This window comes from Ranitomeya variabilis, chromosome 3 (assembly GCF_051348905.1).
Source record: "Ranitomeya variabilis isolate aRanVar5 chromosome 3, aRanVar5.hap1, whole genome shotgun sequence".
Taxonomy (NCBI): domain Eukaryota; kingdom Metazoa; phylum Chordata; class Amphibia; order Anura; family Dendrobatidae; genus Ranitomeya; species Ranitomeya variabilis.
The window spans coordinates 724,240,758-724,265,017 of record NC_135234.1 but is presented as its reverse complement, the minus strand read 5'-3'; the positions used below and the strand labels follow the sequence as shown (position 1 = coordinate 724,265,017).

At 42.5% G+C, this 24,260-nt stretch overlaps 1 protein-coding gene across 1 annotated transcript in view; it reads left to right on the top strand.

Moving 5' to 3' along the window:
* Positions 1-24,260, top strand: part of CRYL1 (crystallin lambda 1) — a 162,584-nt gene that overhangs the window by 38,126 nt on the left and 100,198 nt on the right. The window contains exon 3 of the mRNA XM_077298366.1: positions 4,748-4,874. Within this exon, the coding sequence (XP_077154481.1) occupies positions 4,748-4,874 (127 nt within the window). The remainder of the gene's footprint in view (positions 1-4,747; positions 4,875-24,260) is intronic.

The following is a 24,260-nucleotide window of genomic DNA, read 5'->3' as shown; positions in this document are numbered from 1 at the left end:
AGGATGGGGATGAGGGGCCATGTATACCAGGATAGGGGATGAGGGGACCATGTATACCAGGATAGGGAATGAGGGGGCCATGTATACCAGGATAGGGAATGAGGGGGCCATGTATACCAGGATAGGGGATGAGGGGACCATGTATACCAGGATGGGGATGAGTGGACCATGTATACCAGGATGGGGATGAGGGGCCATGTATACCAGGATAGGGGATGAGGGGACCATGTATACCAGGATAGAGGATGAGGGGGCCATGTATACCAGGATGGGGGATGAGGGGACCATGTATACCAGGATGGATTGCCATGTATACCAGGAAAGGGGGCTATGTATACCAGGATGGTGAGCCAGCTATCCCAGGATGGAGGGCCATTTATCCCAGGATGGGGATTGGGGGCCATGTATACCAGGATGGTGATTAGGCGGCCATATATGCCAGGATGGATATGGTGGGGCCATGTATACAGGATAGGGATGAGGGAGCCATGTATACCAGGATGGGGGATGAGGGGACCATGTATACCAGGATGGATTGCCATGTATACCAGGAAAGGGGGCTATGTATACCAGGATGGTGAGCCAGCTATCCCAGGATGGAGGGCCATTTATCCCAGGATGGGGATTGGGGGCCATGTATACCAGGATGGTGATTAGGCGGCCATATATGCCAGGATGGATATGCTGGGGCCATGTATACAGGATAGGGATGAGGGAGCCATGTATACCAGGATGGGTATGAGGGAGCCATGTATACCAGGATGGGGATGAGGGGGCCATGTATACCAGGATGGGGGGCCATGTATACCAGGATGGTGATTAGGTGGCCATATATACCAGGATGGATATGGTGGGGCCATGTATACAGGATAGGGATGAGGGAGCCATGTATGCCAGGATGGGTATGAGGGAGCCATGTATACCAGGATGGGGATGAGAGAACCATGTACACCTGGATGGAGTGCCATGTATAACAGGAAGAGGGGCCATGTATACCAGGATGTGGTGCCATCTATCCCAGGTTGGAGGGCGATGTATACCAAGATGGCGATGAGGGAGCCATGTATATCAGGATGGGGATAGGAGAACATGTACTGTATACCAGGATGCTGGAGCTTGTATACCAGGATGGGGATGAAGAGGCCATGTATACAAGTGTGAGGATGAGGGGGCCATGTATACTAGGAAGGGGATGAGTGGGCCATGTATACTAGGATGGTGATGAGAGGACAATGTATACCAGGATGGGGATGAGGGGGCCAAGTATACCAGGATGGTGATGAGTGGGCCATGTATACTAGGATGGGGATGAGGGGACCATGTATACCAGGATGGGGATGAGGGGACCATGTTTACCAGGATGGGGATGAGGGGGCCATGTTTACCAGGATGGGGTGCCATGTATACCCAAAAGGGGGGCCATGTATACGATGATGGGGATGGGGGGCCATGTATACCAGAATTTGGATAAGGGGGCATGTATACTATGATGGGGATGAGGGGACCATGTATACCAGGATGGGGATGAGGGGACTATGTATACCAGGATGGGGTGCCATGTATACCAGGAAGGGGGCCATGTGTGCCAGGATGGGAATGAGGGGGCCATGTGTACCAGGAAGGGGATGAGGGGGCCATGTATACCAGGATGGGGATAAACGGGCCAAATATACCAGGATGTGGCTGGAGGGGCCATGTATACCAGGAAGGTGAATGGGGGCTATGTATACATGATGGGGGAACCATGTATACCAGGATGGGGATGAAAGGGGCCGTATATACCAGGATGGGGATGAGGAGGCCATGTATACCAGAATGGGGATGAGGGGGCCATGTATACCAGGATGTGGATGAAGGGGCCATGTATACCAGGATGGGGATGGGGGCCATGTATACCTGGATGGGGATGGGGGCCATGTATACAGGATGGGGGGGCCATGTATGTTTGGATGGGGACATATATATCAGGATGGAGGGGCCATGTATACCTGTATTGGGGACATATATATATACCAGAATCCAAGCGATGTAGTGAAGAGATGGCACTCTGCAATCTGGTAAAAATCTTATTTATTTCATTCATTAAGATTAAAAGCATGGATGCGGGGGGGGGGGGGGGTCAGTGGTTGACGACTGCCATTTCACGTACTCCTTATGCTTCAACGGGTCCAGGTGTCTGGACCAGTTGAAGCGTAGGAGCACGCAAAACGGCCGATATGTTGATGAAAACTACTTTTGAGGTCAAAACTCAGAAGGGAAGAAGCGCCATATTGGAGTTCAGATTTTGTTGAACTGGTGTGAGGGTACCATGTCACTGAGATGCCAGAACAGCAGAACCCTCATAAATTACCTCATTTTACAAACTACACCTCTCAATTAATTCATCTAGGGGTGCAGTGATCAGATTGACACCACAGGAGTGCTACAGAATTTTATACCATTGGGCAGTGAAGAAAAAATTATTACATTTTTACCACCAATATTATGTGTTAACGCTAGTGATAAGCGAGTATTCTCGTTGCTCGGGTTTCCCAGAGTACACTCTGGTGATCTCCTAGTATTTTGTAGCTCTCAGACATTAACGGTAGTTTTTGTTGCCTCAGCTGCATGATTTACAGCTGCTTGTCAGGCTGAATACATGTGAGGAATGCCTGTTTGTTAGGGAATCCCCTCATGTATTCAGCCTGTCGGCGATGAAAACTAAATCTCCCAGCACTACAAAATACTCAGAGACCTCCCGAGCATGCTCTGGGAAACCCGAGTAATGAGTACACTCGCTCATCAGTAGTTAGCACCAGATTTTACATTTTCATACTGGAAAATGGGTAAAATGGCACCAAAATGTGTCCCACAATTTCTGCTGAATGTAGAAATACCCCATATGTGGCTGTTCAGTACTAATTAGCCATACGGCGAGACTCGGGAGGGATGGAGGGTTATTTGCCTCCTGGAGCGCAGATTTTCCTAGAATAGTTTGCAGGCTCCATATACAGAGCCCCTAAGTGCTAGAAGAGCAGAATCCCCCTCAAGTGAACCCATTTTGGAAATTATACCGCTTTGGGAATTTATTTACAGATGCAGTGACGTTTTTGACTCCATTAGTATTTTCCAGAAACAATCAGCAGTGGCTGACTTTTATGTAATCCTAAAAAGACGGACACCGCCGGATCACAGGTCCTATGGCATCCACAGTGCCACCATCTGCCTCATTATAGGGAATCTTCAACCAGAGGTTCCGTCCGAATCACATATTTCAGAGATTTACACGGAAACCTCGGTGTAAGCGCTCAGCGTAGAGCGCAGGATAAATGTGAGCCGAGCCTTACTGCGATCTTTGGGGATTGTCATTTGAGGGCTTCTTTTTTTGCAGGACGAGTTGACATTTTTATTGGTGCCATTTTCGGGCACATGACATTTTTAATCGCTTTCTGCTCCGATTTTTGGGAGACAAAATGAACAAAAACCGGCAATTGTTTTTTAAGTTGTTATTATTATGCTGTTCCGTGTTTGGTAAAATTGATAAGACAGTTTTATTCTTCGGGTCAGTACGATTACAGCAATACCACATTTATATTATTTTTTTAGGTTTTGGCGCTTTTACACAATAAAAATCATTTTATAGAAAAAATGATTATTTTTGCATCACTTTATTCTGAGAGCTATAACATTGTTATTTTTCCACTGACAGCTGTATGGCGCCTTGTTTTTTGTGGGACAAGATGACATATTCAGCGGTACCATTTTTATATACATTTGCATTTTTGAGCACGTTTTATTGCACATTTTGTTCGACAGTATGATGATAAAGTATCGTTTTTTGCCTCGTCTTTTATTTTTTGACGGTGTTCACTGAAGTTTTATAGGTCGAGTCGTTCCGGAGGAACCCACTATGTGTACTTTTTTTCTTTTTTTTACATAAATAAATGTATTTATGGGATTATTATTTTTTTTTTATTTATTTGTTCTTTATTTGAGGATTTTTAAATTTTTCTTTTTCAATTTTTAAGAACTTTTTATTATATTTTTTACATTGTCCCAGGATGGGACATCACTGTATGGTGACCGATCACTGATCTGATACTCTGCAATGCTTTTGCGCTGCAGAGAATCAGAACCGCATTTGACAGGCAGGAGATGAGGTGTGTCAGCGCAGGCTCTTAGCAGGCGCTCACAGGCCACCTTCCCTGAAGGACCCGAAAGGAACCCGCAGCCATCTTGCGGCCCAGGGTCACCATGGAGACCATCGGCACAACGTGATTGCATCTCGTTCTGCTGATGGGAGCAGACAGGGAGCTTACTCCCTCTGCGATGATCCTCGATGTTGCTGTCACTATTGATAGCGGCATTAGAGGGGTTAAACATCCGCGATCGGTGCTAGCATGGGCATTGCTGCAGGGTGTCAACTTTTGCATAAATTATCACTGGTCCGAGTGCTGTGCGATTTTTTTTATCGCATAGCACTCGGCCGTGTAATACGATAGTGTGACTCCTGCCTTAGTCAGTCTCTACTCTCATCTATATACTACTTACATATTAATTAATTTCTCAACTTTTTTTTTCTTGACTATTTTCTTAAGAAAGGCTGAATAGTGACCACAATGTTAATACTGTAGCCAGCCAGAGGTACCTATTAATACATTGCTGATTTTAGATATTCTGATCATAAAACAAGCAATGTCTGAACACAAGAAATAAGAAGGTTTTTTTTTCAATTTTACAATCCTATGTTATTCTTTCCCCCTTTTAGGAAGCAGATGGAAGAACTGAGAAATTCAGGAATGCTAAGAGGAAGTCTGAGCTCCGAGGAGCAAATCTCGCTGATTAGTGGTTTCAGTGACTTGAAATCGGCATTAGAGGGCGCCATATTCATTCAAGTAAGTTATTAGATTTGCTATAGCGTACATACCGTACATATACTGTAGTGGAATATAACATATTAGGCCTCATTCAGACGTCTATTACTTACGTAATAAACATGGATAGAACACGTAAACATTTTAATCTATGGAGCTGTTCACTTGTACATGTTTTTTTGAGGACCGCAATTTAGTTTTTGATCCATGTCATGGATGAAAATGACCCTAAGAAATCTATGCGTCCGTGAAAATCATTGACAGCATACGGATGACATCAATCAGTGTGATGTCCATGATTAACATTGAGGTGAATAAGAGAAGCTTTGTAATTTATTTATTGTTTTTTTTTTATATCACTGATAATACACTGATGGTAAAAACTGGCACACGGACCAAACACTGATGAAAGTCGGATCCAAAACACTGATGAATAACTGTTTGGTTTTTTTTGTGTTTTTTAACGTATGTCTGAAGGAGTCCTTATTGTGCTATACCAGGGAATCAATAGTTGTTGTACTGGAAAGCTAAAGGTTCAGGGCATCTGTGTACAAGGATGCCTGTGACTGTATGGCAGCACAGTTAGCGGCTTGTATTTATGTTAATAGTTAGATAACCCTTGTAAAAAAAATATATACAGTACAGACCAAAAGTTTGGACACACCTTCTCATTTAAAGATTTTTCTGTATTTTCATGACTATGAAAATTGTACATTCACACTGAAGGCATCAAAACTATGAATTAACACATGTGGAATTATATACTTCACAAAAAAGTGTGAAACAACTGAAAATATGTCTTATATTCTAGGTTCTTCAAAGTAGCCACCTTTTGCTTTGATGACTGCTTTGCACACTCTTGGCATTCTCTTGATGAGCTTCAAGAGGTAGTCACCGGGAATGGTCTTCCAACAATCTTGAAGGAGTTCCCAGAGATGCTTAGCACTTGTTGGCCCTTTTGCCTTCACTCTGCGGTCCAGCTCACCCCAAACCATCTTGATTGGTTTCAGGTCTGGTGACTGTGGAGGCCAGGTTATGTGGCGTAGCACCTCATCACTCTCCTTCTTGGTCAAATAGCCCTTACACAGCCTGGAGGTGTGTTTGGGGTCATTGTCCTGTTGAAAAATAAATGATGGTCCAACTAAACGCAAACCAGATGGAATAGCATACCGCTGCAAGATGCTGTGGTAGCCATGCTGGTCCAGTATGCCTTCAATTTTGAATAAATCCCCAACAGTGTCACCAGAAAAGCACCCCCACACCATCACACCTCCTCCTCCATGCTTCACAGTGGGAACCAGGCATGTAGAGTCCATCCGTTCACCTTTTCTGCGTCGCACAAAGACACAGTGGTTGGAACCAAAGATCTCAAATTTGGACTCATCAGACCAAAGCACAGATTTCCACTGGTCTAATGTCCATTCCTTGTGTTCTTTAGCCCAAACAAGTCTCTTCTGCTTGTTGCCTGTCCTTAGCAGTGGTTTCCTAGCAGCTATTTTACCATGAAGGCCTGCTGCACAAAGTCTCCTCTTAACAGTTGTTGTAGAGATGTGTCTGCTGCTAGAACTCTGTGTGGCATTGACCTGGTCTCTAATCTGAGCTGATGTTAACCTGCGATTTCTGAGGCTGGTGACTCGGATAAACTTATCCTCAGAAGCAGAGGTGACTCTTGGTCTTCCTTTCCTGGGGCGGTCCTCATGTGAGCCAGTTTCTTTGTAGCGCTTGATGGTTTTTGCCACTGCACTTGGGGACACTTTCAAAGTTTTCCCAATTTTTCAGACTGACTGATCTTGATTTCTTAAAGTAATGATTGTCACTCGTTTTGCTTTACTTAGCTGCTTTTTTCTTGCCATAATACAAATTCTAACAGTCTATTTAGTAGGACTATCAGCTGTGTATCCACCAGACTTCTGCACAACACAACTGATTGTCCAACCCCATTTATAAGGCAAGAAATCCCACTTATTAAACCTGACAGGGCACACCTGTGAAGTGAAAACCATTCCCGGTGACTACCTCTTGAAGCTCATCAAGAGAATGCCAAGAGTGTGCAAAACAGTCATCAAAGCAAAAGGTGGCTACTTTGAAGAACCTAGAATATAAGACATAATTTCAGTGTTTCACACTTTTTTGTTAAGTATATAATTCCACATGTGTTAATTCATAGTTTTGATGCCTTCAGTGTGAATGTACAATTTTCATAGTCATGAAACTACAGAAAAATCTTTAAATGAGAAGGTGTGTCCAAACTTTTGGTCTGTACTGTGTATGTATATATATATATATATATATATATATATATATATATACAGTACAGACCAAAAGTTTGGACACACCTTCTTATTTAAAGATTTTTCTGTATATATATTTTCATATATATATATATATATATATATATATATATATATATATATATATATATGTGTGTGTGTATTTTGGAAGGTCGGCTCACTTAGCTGTTTAGCTGCTCTTCGAGGTAAACACAGGCACACTTCACCCAGTTTTTCCACCACCTCGTATGGGCCTTGCTACTTGGCTAGGAACTTGCTCTCCACCGTGGGGATAAGCACTAGCACGCGGTCCCTGGGCTGGAACTGCCTCAGCCTCGCTGATCGGTTATTGCCTATGTCTCCTGTGCCTGGAGAAGATACTTCTTCACGATAGGCATCACTTTTGCCATTCTCTTCTGCAGCTGTGTGACATGCTCTATGATGCTCCAGTGTGGCATGACCTCAGCTTCCCACATTTCCTTGGCGATGTCCAGGAGCCCTTGTGGATGTCGGCCATACAGGAGCTCGAAGGGTGAGAAGCCAGTAGAGGCCTGGGGGACTTCCCTGATGGAGAAGAGCAAAAACGGAAGACTGTAGTCCCCGTCTCGACCGTCCTTTTCAATGACCTTTTTGAGCATAGCTTTCAAGGTTTTATTAAAGCGTTCTACTAGGCAGTCGGTCTGTGGATGCTACACTGAGGTTCGCAGATGGGCAATCTGGAGGATCCTACACAGTGTTTTCATTACCTTGCTTATGAAGGGGGTTCCCTGGTATGTCAAAATCTCCTTCGGCATGCCTGTCCTAGCAAAAATATGGACAAGTTCCCGGGCGTTACTCTTAGCCGAAGAATTCCTTGGGGGTACTGCTTCAGGGTACTGGGTCGCATAGTCCATGACCACTAGAATATATTGGTGCCCTCGTGCAGACTTAACTAAAGGACCTACTAGGTCCATGGCAATTCACTCAAACAGGATCTCTATTACCGGTAACGGGACTAGAGGACTTCAAAAGTGAGAAGAGGGAGCGGTTATTTGACAGGTTGGGCGGGACCTACAATAATTCAGGATCTCCCGGTAACATCCCCGCCAATAGAACTTTTGCAATATTCTCTCCTGCATTTTCTCCACCCCCAGATGTCCCCCCAAAACATGCGAATAGGCCATTTCCAGAACCCTCCGCTGGTATGGCCCTGGAGCCAACAGCTGCTCCACTATTTCACCTCCCCTCAGTCTTGTCACTCGGTACAATAATTTGCTAGTGAACGCAAAGTGTGGGTACCTGGTGTCAGCTCCCGTCTCTTGAACAACCCCATCAATCACACACATTTTCAAAGGCCCCTTTTAAGGTAAGATCTTGCATTTAAGCAGTACCAAAATTTTCCCCAGACACCCCCAGCTGAGGAACCTTGGCCTCACTCGTCATCGGATCGTCTTCATTGCCAGCTAGGACACACGTGGGGAATTCCTCCATCTCCGACTGTGAAGGGGATGCATCAGGGTTGCGCTGGCTCCTGCCTGAGTTACTGGGCATCCCTGTCTTTTCCCATAAGTCACAGAACAGGCTGAAGTCCCGCCCGATTATCACGGGGTGCAGCAAGATCTGACTACCCCGACCTCATGAAACTCTGTACCACTGCTCAGGCGCTGAGAACAGGCGCCGGAAAGCCTCCTGCACTGCCTGTCAGATCGCTGATCTGACACAGTGCTATGCAAAGTGTCAGATCAGCGATCTGATGTAATATAGTGATGTCCCATCCTGGGACAATGTTAAAAAGTAAAAAAATAAATAAAATAGAATGTATAAAAAATTAAAAAAATCCCCCAAAAAGAAAAAAATAAATAAATATTTTCCAATAAATCCATTTATTTATGTAAATAAAGAAAAAAAAAATAAAAGTACACATATTTGGTATCGACGCTTCCGTAACGACCCGCTCTATAAAACTATCCCACTGGTTAACCCCTTCAGTAAACACCGCAAAAAATAAAAATAAACGAGGCAAAAAACAATGCTTTATCATCATACCGCCGAACAAAAAGTGCAATAAAATGTGATAAAAAAGACGGATATAAATAAACATGGTACCGCTGAAAACGACATCCTGTCCCACAAAAAAAAGCCGCCATACAGCGTCATCAGCAGAAAAATAAAAAAGTTATAGCTCTCAGAATAAAGCGATGCAAAAACAATTATTTTTTATATAAAATAGTTTTTATTGTGTAAAAGCGCCAAAACATAAAAAAAGTATATAAATGAGGTATCACTGTAATCGTACTAACCCGAAGAATAAAACTGCTTTATCAATTTTACGACACGTAGAATGGTATAAACGCCCCCCCTAAAAGAAATTCAGGATTTGCTGTTTTTTGTTCAATCTGCCTCCCAAAAATCGGAATAAAAAGCGATCAAAAAATGTCATGTGCCCAAAATGGTACCAATAAAAACGTCAACTCATCCCGCAAAAAACAAGACCTCACATGACTCTGTGGGCCAAAATATGGATAAATTATTGCGCTCAAAATGTGGTGATGCAAAAACTATTTTTTGCAATAAAAAGCGTCTCTTAGCGTGTGAAAACTGCCAGACAAAAACCCGCTATAAAAATCCACTATAAATAGTAAATCAAACCCCCCTTTATCACCCCCTTAGTTAGGGTTTGGATTATGTTTACGGTTGGGGATAGGGTTGGGATTAGGGTTAGGGGTGTGTCAGGGTTAGGGGTGTGGCTAGGGTTATGGTTGGGGTTGAGATTAGGGCTGGTATTAGGGTTAGCGGTGTGTTGGGGTTAGGGGTGTGGTCAGGGTTATGGTTAGGGTTGGGATTAGGGTTAGGGGTGTTTGGGTTAGGGTCATGGTTGGGCTTAGGTTTAGGGGTGCGTTGGGGTTAAGGTTGGAGTTAGAATGGGGGGGTTTACACTGTTTAGGCACATCAGGGGCTCTCCAAACTCAACTTGGCATCCGATCTCAATTCCAACCAATTCTGCGTTGAAAAAGTAAAATGGTGCTCCTTCCCTTCCGAGCTCTGCCGTGCGCCCAAACAGTGGTTCCCCCCCACATATGGGGTATCAGCATACTCAGGACAAATTGGACAACAACTTTTGCAGTCCAATTTCTCCTGTTACCCTTGTGAAAATAAAAATTTGGGGCTAAAATATCATTTTCGTGGAAAAAATATATTTTTTATTTTTATGGCTCTACGTTATAAACTTTAGCGAAATACTTGGGGGTTCAAAGTTCTCACAACACATATAGATAAGTTTCTTGGGGGGTCTAGTTTCCAATATGTGGTCACCTGTGGGGGTTTCTACTGTTTAGGTACATCAGGGGCTCTACAAACGAAACGTGACGCCCGCAGACCATTCCATCAAAGTCTGCATTCCAAAACAGCGCTCCTTCCCTTCTGAGCTCTGCCATGCGCCCAAAGGGTGGTTCCCCCCCCCCCCCCACATATGGGATATCAGCGTACTCAGGACAAATTGGACAACAACTTTAGGGGTCCAATTTCTCCTGTTACCCTTGTGCAAATAAAAAACTGCTGGCTAAAAGATCATTTTGTGGAAAAAAATGATTTTTTAATTTTCACGGCTCTACATTCTAAACTTTAGTGAAACAATTGGGGGTTCAAAGTGCTCACCACACATCTAGATACGTTCCTTAGGGGGTCTACTTTCCAAAATGGGGTCACTTGTGGGGGGTTTCCACTGTTTGGACACATCAGGGCTCTCCAAACGCGACATGGTGTCCGATCTCAATTCCAGTCAATTTTGCTTTGAAAAGTCAAACAGCGCTCCTTCCCTTCCGAGCTCTGCCATGCGCCCAAACACTGGTTTACCCCCACATATGGGGTATCAGCGTACTCAGGACAAATTGCACAACAACCTTTGCCGTCCCAATTATTCCTGTTACCCTTGTGAAAATAAAAATTTGGGGCTAAAATATCATTTTCGTGGAAAAATATATATTTTTTATTTTTACGGCTCTGCGTTATAAACTTTAGTGAAACACTTGGGGGTTCAAAGTTCTCACAACACATATAGATAAGTTCCTTGGGGGGGTCTAGTTTTCAATATGGGGTCACTTGTGGGGGTTTCTACTGTTTAGGTACATCAAGGGCTCTGCAAACGCAACGTGACACCTGCAGACCATTCCATCAAAGTCTGCATTCCAAAACAGCGCTCCAATTTCTCCTGTTACCTTTGGGAAAATAAAAAATTTGAGGCAAAAAGATAATTTTTGTGAAAAAATATGATTTTTTTTATGTCTCTACATTATAAACTTGTGTGAAGCACTTGGGGGTTCAAAGTGCTCACCATACATCTAGATTAGTTCCTTAGGGGGTCTACTTTCCAAAATGGTGTCACTTGTGGGGGGTTTCCACTGTTTAGGCATATCAGGGGCTCTCCAAATGCGACATGGTGTCCGATCTCAATTCCAGCCAATTTTGCTTTGAAAAGTCCTTCCCTTCCGAGCTCTGCCATGTGCCCAAACAGTGGTTTACCCCCACATATGGGGTATTGGTGTACTCAGGACAAATTGTACTACGACTTTTGTGGTCCAATTTCTCCTGTTACCCTTGGTAAAATAAAACAAATTGGATCTGAAGTAAAAATTTTGTGAAAAAAAGTGAAATGTTCAATTTTTTTTAAACATTCCAAAAATTCCTGTGAAGCACCTGAAGGGTTGATAAACTTCTTGAATGTGGTTTTGAGCACCTTGAGGGGTGCAGTTTTTAGAATGGTGTCACTTTTGGACATTTTCTGTCATATAGGCCCCTCAAAGTCACTTCAAGTGTGAGGTGGTCCCTAAAAGAAATAGTTTTGCAAATTTAGTTGTAAAAATGAGAAATCGCTGGTCAACTTTTAACCCTTATAACTTCCTAACAAAAAAAAATTATGTTTCCAAAATTGTGCTATTGTAAAGCAGACATGGGGGTAATGTTATTTATTAACTATTTTGTATGATATGACTCTCTAATGTAAGGGCATAAAAACAAAAAGTTTAAAAAATGCAAAAGTTTAAAACTTTTCGCCAAATTTCCGTTTTTTTCACAAATAAACGCAAGTCATATTGAAGAAATTTTACCAGTATCATAAAGTACCGTATGTCACGAGAAAACATTCTCAGACTCACCAGGATCCGTTCAAGCTTTTCAGAGTTATGACCTCATAAAGTGACAGTGGTCAGAATTGAAAAAATGGCCTGGTCAGGAAGTTGAAAACAGGCTTCGGGGTGAAGGTGTTAACCCCTTCACCCCCGGAGCTTTTTCCGTTTTTCCGTTTTCGTTTTTCGCTACCCTCCTTCCCAGAGCCATAACTTTTTTATTTTTCCGTCAATTTGGCCATGTGAGGGCTTATTTTTTGCGGGACGAGTTGTACTTTTGAACGACATCATTGGTTTTAGCATGTCGTGTACTAGAAAACGGGAAAAAAATTCCAAGTGCAGTGAAATTGCAAAAAAAGTGCAATCCCACACTTGTTTTTTGCTTGCCTATTTTGCTAGGTTCACTAAATGCTAAAACTGACCTGCCATTATGATTCTCCAGGTCACTACGAGTTCATAGACACCTAACATGACTAGGTTATTTTTCACCTAAGTGGTGAAAAAAAATTCCAAACTTTGCAAAAAACAAAACAAAACAAAATTGCGCCATTTTCCGATACTCGTAGCGTCTCCATTTTTCGTGATCTGGGGTCAGGTGAGGGCTTATTTTTTGCGTGCCGAGCTGGCGTTTTTAATGATAGCATTTTGGTGTAGATACGTTCTTTTGATCGCCCGTTATTGCATTTTAATGCAATGTCGTGGCGACCAAAAAAACGTAAATCTGGCGTTTCGAATTTTTTTCTCATTACGCCATTTAGCGATCAGGTTAATGCTTTTTTTTAATTGATAGATCGGGCGATTCTGAACGCGGCGATACCAAATATGTGTAGGTTTTTGGTTTTTTTTATTGATTTATTTTGATTGGGGCGAAAGGGGGGTGATTTAAACTTTTATGTTTTTTTTATTTTTTTCACATTTTTAAAAACTTTTTTTTTTTACTTTTGCCATGCTTCTATAGCCTCCATGGGAGGCTAGAAGCAGGCACAGCCCGATCGGCTCTGCTACATAACAGCGATCATCAGATCGCTGTTATGTAGCTAAAATGCAGGTGTGCTATGAGCGCCGACCACAGGGGGGCGCTCACAGCCACCGGCAATCAGTAACCATAGAGGTCTCAAGGACCTCTATGGTTACAATGGAGGAGCATCGCCGACCCCCGATCATGTGACAGGGGTCGGCGATGCGCTCATATCCGGCCGCACGGCCGGATGCGGTAGTTAAATGCCGCTGTCTGCGCTTGACAGCGGCATTTAACTAGTTAATAGCGGCGGGTGATCGCGATTTCACCCGCCGCTATTGCGCGCACATGTCAGCTGTAGAAAACAGCTGACATGTCGCGACTTTGATGTGCGCTCACCGCCGGAGCGCACATCAAAGCGGGGGTCCCGACATGTGACGTACTATACCGTCACATGTCGGGAAGGGGTTAAAACTAAATCTCCGAGCACTAACAAATACTCAGAGATCACCCGAGCGTGCTCGGGAAAACCCAAGCAACGAGTATACTCGCTCATCACTATTAAAGGGAACCTGTCACCCCGTTTTTTCCGTATGAGATAAAAATACTGTTAAATAGGGCCTGAGCTGTGCATTACAATAGTGTATTTTGTGGACTCCGATTCCCCACCTATGCTGCCGAAATACGTTACCAAAGTAGCCGTTTTCGCCTGTCAATCAGGCTGGTCTGGTCGGATGGGCGTGGTGTCTTCCCCCAGATCTTGCTTATTTTTCCGTTGGTGGCGTAGTGGTTTGCTCATGCCCATGTCCAGAATCTACTGCACAGGGGAGGGAAAAGAGCGCGATCTGCGCTATTCCCCTGGTGATCGGTGGGGGCGGCCATCTTCTGTGGCCGCGCGTGCGCAGATGGAGCGCTCTGCTGCCCGGGGCTTCAGGAAAATGGCCGCCGGATGCCGCGCGTGCGCAGATGGAGATCGCGGCGGCCATTTTCCTGAAGCAGAGTTCGCATCTCCCGGGCAGCAGAGCGCTCCATCTGCGCACGCGCGGCCACAGGAAGATGGCCGCCCCCACCGATCACCAGGGGAATAGCGCAGATCGCGCTCTTTTCCCTCCCCTGTGCAGCGGATTCTGGACTTAGGCATGCGCAAACCACTACGCCACCAACGGAAAAATAAGCAAGATCTGGGGGAAGACACCACGCCCATCTGACCAGACCAGCCTGATTGACAGGCGAAAACGGCTACTTTGGTAACGTATTTCGGCAGCATAGGTGGGGAATCGGGGTCCACAAAATACACTATTGTAATGCACAGCTCAGGCCCTATTTAATAGTATGTTTATCTCATACGGAAAAAACGGGGTGACAGGTTCCCTTTAACTACTACATAATAATAATGGTCAGAGTTTGACTTCCTTTCTGTGGAACGCTAATTCTGCTGCTTCAATTATATGGGTTTCAGGGGGAATAAACTGAGTATGGTTTTAGGCTCTGTTCATACAAACTTATTACAGCCCCTTGCAGGATCCATATGTTAGTGCTGCCAATGATTGAATCTGATCTTGTCCTATGAGTCACCAATACTATGGTACACGGATCACACAGTCTCTACACCCTCCATTCCTCACCTGAACTTAGGTTCCTAGTAGCCCAGTCTCTAGCTTCCTGTATTGGCGTATTCCTATTTTGTCTCACCTGCTATCTGCCCACCTTGCCTTTTCGTTTAACCTAACCTTGGACAATCTGACTATGCTCCTTGCCCGCATGTACCCTGTAACAGAGTCACTGACTTGTAGAACTGTGTATTTACCTTTGCTTTGGTATGTATTAATGTAAAGGACAATTTGTAACACATAATTTAACCTCATCAAACGTCCTTGACGTCTAGCATAGACAAGTAGGGGCATATGCCATGTTCTGGATTTTCGTAACGTGCCAGCTTGTGCAACAAAGTTTACCTGAGGTTTTCATTAAAGCATCTGCGTGAAAGGATTAACATCCTTTGAATGAATTTGTGCCAATTTCCGTTTGCTGTGCTTGTTACAATGTGGTAGAACGGGCCATTCTAAAATCATGACACCCAGATTAGTCAAGTGGTTGTTCACTGTAAAAGTCAGAACATCTGTAGGAGTATTTGAAGAAGGCAAGAATACAAAAAAAAATTTGCAAAATGGTAAATTATGACCTTATTGTCTGCCTGGCAAATAAGATCTCAGCTTCTGCATTAAAAAAGCATGCTCAGATGAGCCGAGCATGCATGCTTACTTCAGTAGGCAGATTAAGCTGCTTCCAGGCATTACCAGAAAACCAAAGGCTTGGACAACTGAAAACATAACATTATTCTTTGTATCTTTACTCATGAGACAGAAATAAATAGCCAACAACCCTCACAAAGTCAGAAAACTAAAGGAGTACAGCAATAACTGTGGCACAGCTAGACTTCATTGTGTTACCCTGCACTGTGGCATCCGTATATTTGTGGTACTGCAGCTTAGCTCTTTGAATTGCATGGGGCTAAGCTGCAGTTTGACAACTTGGCCCTAGCTCGGGCTAGCCACACTCATAAAGAGGTTGTTGTGTTGAGTTGTTGAGTGAGCAACTCTGCTTCTTTGTTTTGTTTGATGAAGGGCCTTGATGTTGGGCTTCCACAATCATTTATGGATGACCAGCCCTAAAGGGGCATTTACAGTGGCCGATAATAAGTCAGATTCTAACACTAACGACCCCACCATTGATGATAAGGACTCATGCGGATATCCGTGCAGCACGGTCCAAGCACGGATCACACTGAACAGACTCGCGACCAGATATAATTTTAGGAGGATGTCACGCTCAGTTCAGGAGACCCGTGGCCAGTACTCTTATTGCGGTCTTTGCTCGGACCATGCTGCACCGATGGTATTGGGTAATCTGAATTGGTTGAGTGAATGAGCAATGTGGCCAAAACTGATTTTTCATCGTGCAAAAAAAATTATCCTTAAACTTTTTAAGATTGTATAATAATAACTCAATGTTTTAACAGAGAAAAAGGAGAGGTCCTAAATTGGTATCCGTCCGTGTGTCTATAGAGCACAATGTCTGATGAAACAATCGTTATTAGTGATGAGCGAATGTGCTGGAATAAGGGAATAAGGTGTTATCCGCCATGCTCGGGTGCTAACCGAGTGACTTCGGCATGCTTGAATAATATGTTCGAGTCCCCGCGACTGTATATCTCGTGGCTGTTCGACAGCCGCAACACATGCAGGGATTTCCTGTTTGTTACGCATGCAGCCGCGGGGACTCTGACATATTTTTTGAGCACGGTTAACACACAAGCATGCGCAGATTACACCTTATCTGAGCACATTCGCTCATCACTACTCATCACTAATCATTATTCAACCATTCCATTCACAATTCTTGTCTCACATTGTTTGCTCTTCGTGAGTTACAATCTTTCATCGTTTAAACAATTATCTACTTGTGTAAATAAACCATAAGGGATACAAAAGTGAAAAACTGGAGGGAATTTTCGGTCCTCCTCCAGGGGAAAAATACAATTGCGTACAGCGACTCAAATGTAACACACCAGATCCTTTTTACGAGCGCTCACCCTCTGTGGTGGGTCATATGGAGAGATGTTTTTGAGACAACCTCTTTAAGTGAGACGAAAATAAAATTAATCAAAAATCCAATTAGTTTTCTACTCTTTCTGTCGTACTTTCTAATTTGCATCTTCCCTGCGGCGTATGTGATAATAGTCATGATTACCGAGTATTAAGGGAAGATAATGGTTTGAAGAGATGCGGCTATAAACGCTGGGAGAAATGATGACACAGACTGATCTTAATGTAAATCCTTTCCTGCCCCTGTTCCTGAGGTGTGGTATAAGTAGCAGCAATTGGAGAACTTTTTAGGAACCTGCTTTTATCTTTTATTATGACTTAGTTTGACTGCAATTTTGTCCTGGATAAAACGTGCCATTACTTGAATAAGCGACACAGGACTGGTACGAGTCCCTGGACCAGCTAATGGGTGCACTTATTGCATAATGGTATCTCCATGTAAGTCGTCTCTGAGACAGATAGATTTATGTCAGATCTTTATTGGCTAATAAAATAATAATCATTCTTGATCAATGTGACCAGCGACTATTGAAGCTTTATAATACAGACAGCGATAGCATAACAGGACGTTATTTGTGTATCAGGTTCAATATATTTATAAATATAAATATATACATACAGTACAGACCAAAAGTTTGGACACACCTTCTCATTTAAAGATTTTTCTGTATTTTCATGACTATGAAAATTGTACATTCACACTGAAGGCATCAAAACTATGAATTAACACATGTGGAATTATATACTTAACAAAAAAGTGTGAAACAACTGAAATTATGTCTTATATTCTAGGTTCTTCAAAGTAGCCACCTTTTGCTTTGATGACTGCTTTGCACACTCTTGGCATTCTCTTGATGAGCTTCAAGAGGTAGGCACCAGGAATGGTTTTCACTTCACAGGTGTGCCCTGTCAGGTTTAATAAGTGGGATTTCTTGCCTTATAAATGGGGTTGGGACCATCAGTTGTGTTGTGCAGAAGTCTGGTGGATACACAGCTGATAGTCCTACTGAATAGACTGTTAGAATTTGTATTACGGCAAGAAAAAAGCAGCTAAGTAAAGAAAAACGAGTGGCCATCATTACTTTAAGAAATGAAGGTCAGTCAGTCCGAAAAATTGGGCAAACTTTGAAAGTGTCCCCAAGTGCAGTGGCAAAAACCATCAAGCGCCACAAAGAAACTGGCTCACATGAGGACCAACCCCAGGAAAGGAAGACCAAGAGTCACCTCTGCTTCTGAGGATAAGTTTATCCGAGTCACCAGCCTCAGAAATCGCAGGTTAACAGCAGCTCAGATTAGAGATCAGGACAATGCCACACAGAGTTCTAGCAGCAGACACATCTCTACAACAACTGTTAAGAGAAGACTTTGTGCAGCAGACCTTCATGGTAAAATAGCTGCTAGGAAACCACTGCTAAGGACTGGCAACAAGCAGAAGAGACTTGTTTGGGCTAAAGAACCCAAGGAATGGATATTAGACCAGTGGAAATCTGTGCTTTGGTCTGATGAGTCCAAATTTGAGATCTTTGGTTCCAACCACCGTGTCTTTGTGCGACGCAGAAAAGGTGAACGGATGGACTCTACATGCCTGGTTCCCAACCGTGAAGCATGGAGGAGGAGGTGTGATGGTGTGGGGGAGCTTTGCTGGTGACACTGTTGGGGATTTATTAAAAATTGAAGGCATACTGAACCAGCATGGCTACCCCAGCATCTTGCTACGGTATGCTCTTCCATCCGGTTTGCGTTTAGTTGGACCATCATTTATTTTTCAACAGGACAATGACCCCAAACACATCTCCAGGCTGTGTAAGGGCTATTTGACCAAGAAGGAGAGTGATGGGGTGCTACGCCAGATGACCTGGCCTCCACAGTCACCAGACCTGAACCCAATCGAGATGGTTTGGGGTGAGCTGGACCGCAGAGTGAAGGCAAAAGGGCCAACAAGTGCTAAGCATCTCTGGGAACTCCTTCAAGATTGTTGGAAGACCATTCCCAGTGACTACCTCTTGAAGCTCATCAAGAGTGTGCAAAGCAATCATCAAAGCAAAAGGTGGCCACTTTGAAGAACCTAGAATATAAGACATAATTTCTGTAGTTTCACACTTTTTTGTTAAGTATATAATTCCACATGTGTTAATTAATAGTTTTGATGCCTTCAGTGTGAATGTACAATTTTCATAGTCATGAACATACAGAAAAATATTGAAATGAGAAGGTGTGTCCAAACTTTTGGTTTGTACTGTGTATATATATATATATATATATATATATATATATATATATATATATATATATATATATATATAAAACGATTAATACAGATAATGTAACTCTGAGATGACACTCAATGGTCTTCAACAATTTATAGGCATTATTGCATAAGGTAGATATCTCATCTACTGCAGAACCTCTTTTTATGGCTCGCTCATACGAGAGTGCAACTCGGACGAGTGCTATGCGATATGTTATCAGATAGCACTCGGACTAATGTTAAACTATGGGGCAGTGCAGATCTACTTTTTTTCTACAGACCAAATCAGCCTGTGGAAAAAATCAAAGCATGCTGCGAATGGCTCCACAAATCGCATCACACCCATTCAAGTCTATGGGTCCGCGTAAAATGTCGGATTGCACTTGGATGTCATCCAAGTGAAGTCTGATTTACGTGGACCCAGACAATGGAGCAGATGGGCGTTCCGATAGAATCGGATCACGGTAAACTGACGCTGTGATCGATCCGATCAATTAAGGTAATGGCACTCTGATCAGAGTGTGAGTTGGGGGTCATTACCATAATAGATCCGATTCTCTTGGAATAGAGAATCATCCCTTGTGTGACTGAGCCATTAAAGAGAGAATAAGGAGCTTTTTGTCTGTTTATTTATTTGACAAAGCAGGTCTGCAGGAGCTGTAACACAGTTCTGCATAATAATGCACGAGGAAAAAAGCAATGGGCTCATCTGTCTGGTGATCGGTAAGAGTACTCCAACAAATGATAAACCAAGTGAAAAAAGTGGCACTCTCATCTTCATAAAGAAGCATCTTTATTCATTCCAGATTTAAAAAGTAAATGACAGGAGGATAACACATACAAGCGTCCAGGCAATGCGTTTGGGACCTGCACGGTTAGAAGTTTTTTTACGAAGACGCAAGTGCCGGTCTTTTTCACTTGGTTCAGGTTCATAGTTCTGCATAATACACACTACTGCCGCTAAAAGATGTTTTCCAGAGTTTTTCACTTTTAACCTATACTGGTGGTTGACAGTCCAGGTTTTGAGTCTGCAGTGACATCTATAGTCTAGCAGGAGCAGATTGGGATTCTGGCCATCAGAGACATGGGGATAACTAAGCTGGTTCAGCCCAGCTCTGTTCACTATGTAGTGGCCGCATCCAAGAACGGTAGCTCCCATCCTATTCCCATGAGCTGCTGTTCTCGGCAGCAGCCACTACACAGTGAATGGAGCTGGGCTGTTCTGACCTTGTTCACTGCTTACATCTGTCCATCACCAGAGCTGATAACAGCTGATCAATTTTTGTAACATAAAATATTGTAAAATTGAATTTTGATGTTTAAAGGAGTTGTCCATGGCATGGGAGTTGAGTTTACGTGTTTTTATTTTAACGGCGGCTAAACATCACCAATAAGAAAGGGTTGTCCAAGTAGTGGCCAGCTCCTTCAATGTCTCGTTTCCCTAGTCCGCTCAATTATCAATACAGTTTTCCAATAAGTTTTCTTTTAGCAAAGGTTTTCCTGATATGTTAATATTGCTTTCACTTATCCATGCATGTGTTGGAGAACGTGATGTTAATTGCTGCTTCCCATAAAATCTCTCAAGGCAAAATCTCTTTGCATAGAACTCTGCCACACCTTTTCTAATGTTCTAATCTAAATATAAATGCATAGAAACCTTATATATCAGGTAAGTGAAAGTCGAGTTCACAATAAAGTATGTTCCAAGCTACTTCTGATTTCCCTGTGCCTTGAGAACTGAGAAAGGACTCGTCAAAGGCAATTTTACCATACTTGAACCACAACTCAGACAAAAGGTCAGAAACATCAAAGAACAACAAAGCATTTGTAAACCCTACCATACACATTAGATGACGATCGGACAAACGCTGCTGTGATCTTTATAAGAAAGCCGCTGACCGACATCTCTGATGGTGGCTTATCTCATTGTGATCAATGAACAATGTGATCGGCAGTCTGGAATCAGACAATCAGTTGGCCGGCTCCCCGTAGACATTATTTGGGCCTACACTAGTCTAATGTGTATGGGGGCCCTAGGTTAGAGAATGAACACTTCGGGCTCCTGTATGAAATTTAAAATATCTACGATGTTAGATTTATGCTAATGGTGAATTTCATATAACATTTCCTTGAAAATATAGGACAAGACTGTATTCAGGGTGGGTACAGCAAACATTGATGCCTTGTAACCGGAGAAGGGAATTTAAATTAATGTCACGTTATTGTTTCAGGTGACAATGCAATGAGATTAAACAAGGGAAAACACTCTATGTTTTTACATGTTGTCATAATCTCCTGAAATGATCTAATTATTAAGGAGACTGTAAGAATTTTAACAATGGTTTTATTCCCGATTATGAGAAAGTTGTGTGTCTCCTAAGAATTTACTCGTACTAAGTACTTCAATTACCAGATTAGGCCATTTTTACCATTTGACGCTTATTAAAAGCTCGCATTCACCAAGCCTACCTCCTTTTGCATTATTCCCATTTTAGACTCCCTATCAGAGGACTTAATTTAAGCACTTGATGGATTGGTAATCTTGCTAGTCCAGGATATTGACTGAATAATATAAAACTCAAGATTTAATACAGAGTCGAAAGGTAAACTAGAATTCCCTTCATGGGAAGTTCAACCCATTAAGGACCCGGACGTTTTTTTTCGTTTTTGCTCTTTCGTTGTTTTCTCACCTTGTTCCAGGTGCCATAACTTTTTTATTTTTATATCAAAAAATTCAGCCATTGTTTCTTGAGTTTATATTTTACGGCATTCATTCTGTGGTAAAAGTGTTCTGGCAGTCTGATTCTTCAGGTCATAATGATTGCGATGATACTAGACTCATAAAGCTTTTGCTTATACGTACACTGCTCAAAAAAATAAAGGGAACACTAAAATACCACATCCTAGATATCACTGAATGAAATATTCCAGTTGCAGATCTTTTTTCATTACATAGTGGAATGTGTTGAGATTAATAAAAGATGATTAATGTAAATCAAAATGAATATCCCATGGTCTGGATTTGGAATGATGCTCAAAAACAAAGTGGAAAATCAAATTACAGGCTGATCCAACTTCAGTAGAAATGTCTCAAGACAAGAAAATGATGCTCAGTAGTGTGTGTCGCCTCCACGTACCTATATGACCTCCGTACAGCGACTTGGCATGCTCCTGATGAGGTGATGGATTTTCTCCTGAGGGACCTCCTCCCACACCTGGATTAAAGCATCAGCCAACTGGAGAGTGTGTCGGTGGATTTGGTTTACAAAAACTGATATAAAATACTGACCAAATACTGAACGTGTGAACGTGGCCGTAGGCAATGTTCCCACAATGAGTTTTTGGTGACTTTTGTATTTTCGAACAAATGCAAGTAACCTATTTTGCTTGGGTGCAGAAATGGTGCAGAAAATCTACAAGATCATAAGCTCACCAAAAGCTTATAGTGGGAATGTAGCTTTAAAGGACCAACAATAACTCTACCATCATCCGGGTACATCTGAAATCTAAACTAAGGTTGGACCTGTACATTAGATCAAAGTTGGATTGGGTATGGACATCACAGCTTTTGTAGCCCCCATTGAGGTTTGTGTACAAGTTGGCCAAGCACATTAAATTTTCTTTTCTTTGGTGCAGGCATTTGCACTTGGAAATGTTCTGTATTTGTCAGTGGTCATTATATCTATTATTCGGGTCTAGTGATTATATTTTCTTCAGTTTCACCTAGTATTATGTACAGTATTTGATATTTATCAGCCTCACATTTAGCAGTACTTTCGACATTTTTTAAGCACATTTATTTCTAATTATGGAGTATATTCCTATTGTTTACATGTACAGTGTACTATAGGAAAGGATGATTATCTTCATTTAAATTGCTATCCTTTGCTATAAAAATATATGAACAATAGTTTACATTGCCTTGAAAACTTTTGCACATTTTTTCATGTAACACTCGCAAACTTAACTGTATTTTATTTGGATTTTACCAACACAATGTAGCAAGTATTTGTAAAGTACAAAGGAAACGATACATAGTTTTCTAATTATTTTTAAAAAATATAAATCTGAAAATTGTGTGGTGCATTTGTATACATCCCCTCTAAATCAATATTTTGTAGGACCACTTTTTGCTGCAATTAGTGCTGCAAGTGTTTTGGGGTAATTTTTGCACATTATTCTTTGTAAACCTGCTCTAGCTCAGTGAGATTGGATGGAGGCACCTGTCAACAGCAATTGGCAAGTCTTTTCATAGATTCTCAATGAGATTGAGGTTTGGACTGTGACCGGGCCGTTCACACACGTAAATATGCTTTGACTCCAACCATTCCATTATAGCTCGAGCAGTATGTTAAGGGCTCATTTCCACATGCGAGTCACACGTCCGTATCTCGCATGTGGAAACCAAGCTCTGGCGCCGGCACTTTGGAGCAGAGCTGTGCAGCTCCATGTGTTCCTATGCGGCCGCACGCTCCGCTCTGGAGTGCCGGCTCCACAGCTTGGTTTCCACATGCGAGATACGGACGTGTGCCTCGCATGTGGAAATGAGCCCTAAGAGTCATTGTCTTGCTGGAAGGTGAACCTATGCCCCAGTCTTGAGTCTTTTGTAGCCTCTAACAGGTTTTTCTCCAGGATTTCCTTGTATGTAAATGCATCCATCTTCTCATCACCTCCGACCAGCTTCCCTGTCTTTTCTGAAAAAAAGCATCTCCATAGCATGATGCTGCCACCAACATGTTTGATAGTCGGGATGGTTCAAGACACTGTATGTACAGTGCCTAAAAGTAGTATTCAACCCCCTGCAGATTTAGCAGGTTTAATAGGATGCAAATAAGTTAAAGCCTTCAAACTTCAAACAAGAGCAGGATTTATTAACAGATGCATAAATCTTACAAACCAAAAAGTTTTGTTGCTCAGTTAAATTTTTATAAATTTTAAACATAAAAGTGTGGGTCAATTATTATTCAACCCCTAGGTTTAATATTTTGTGGAATAACCCTTGTTTGCAATTACAGCTATTAATCGTCTTTTATAAGACCTGATCAGGCCGGCACAGGTCTCTGGAGTTATCTTGGCCCACTCCTCCATGCAGATCTTCTCCAAGTTATCTAGGTTCTTTGGGTGTCTCATGTGGACTTTAATCTTGAGCTCCTTCCACAAGTTTTCAATTGGGTTAAGGTCAGGAGACTGACTAGGCCACTGCAACACCTTGATTTTTTGCCTCTTG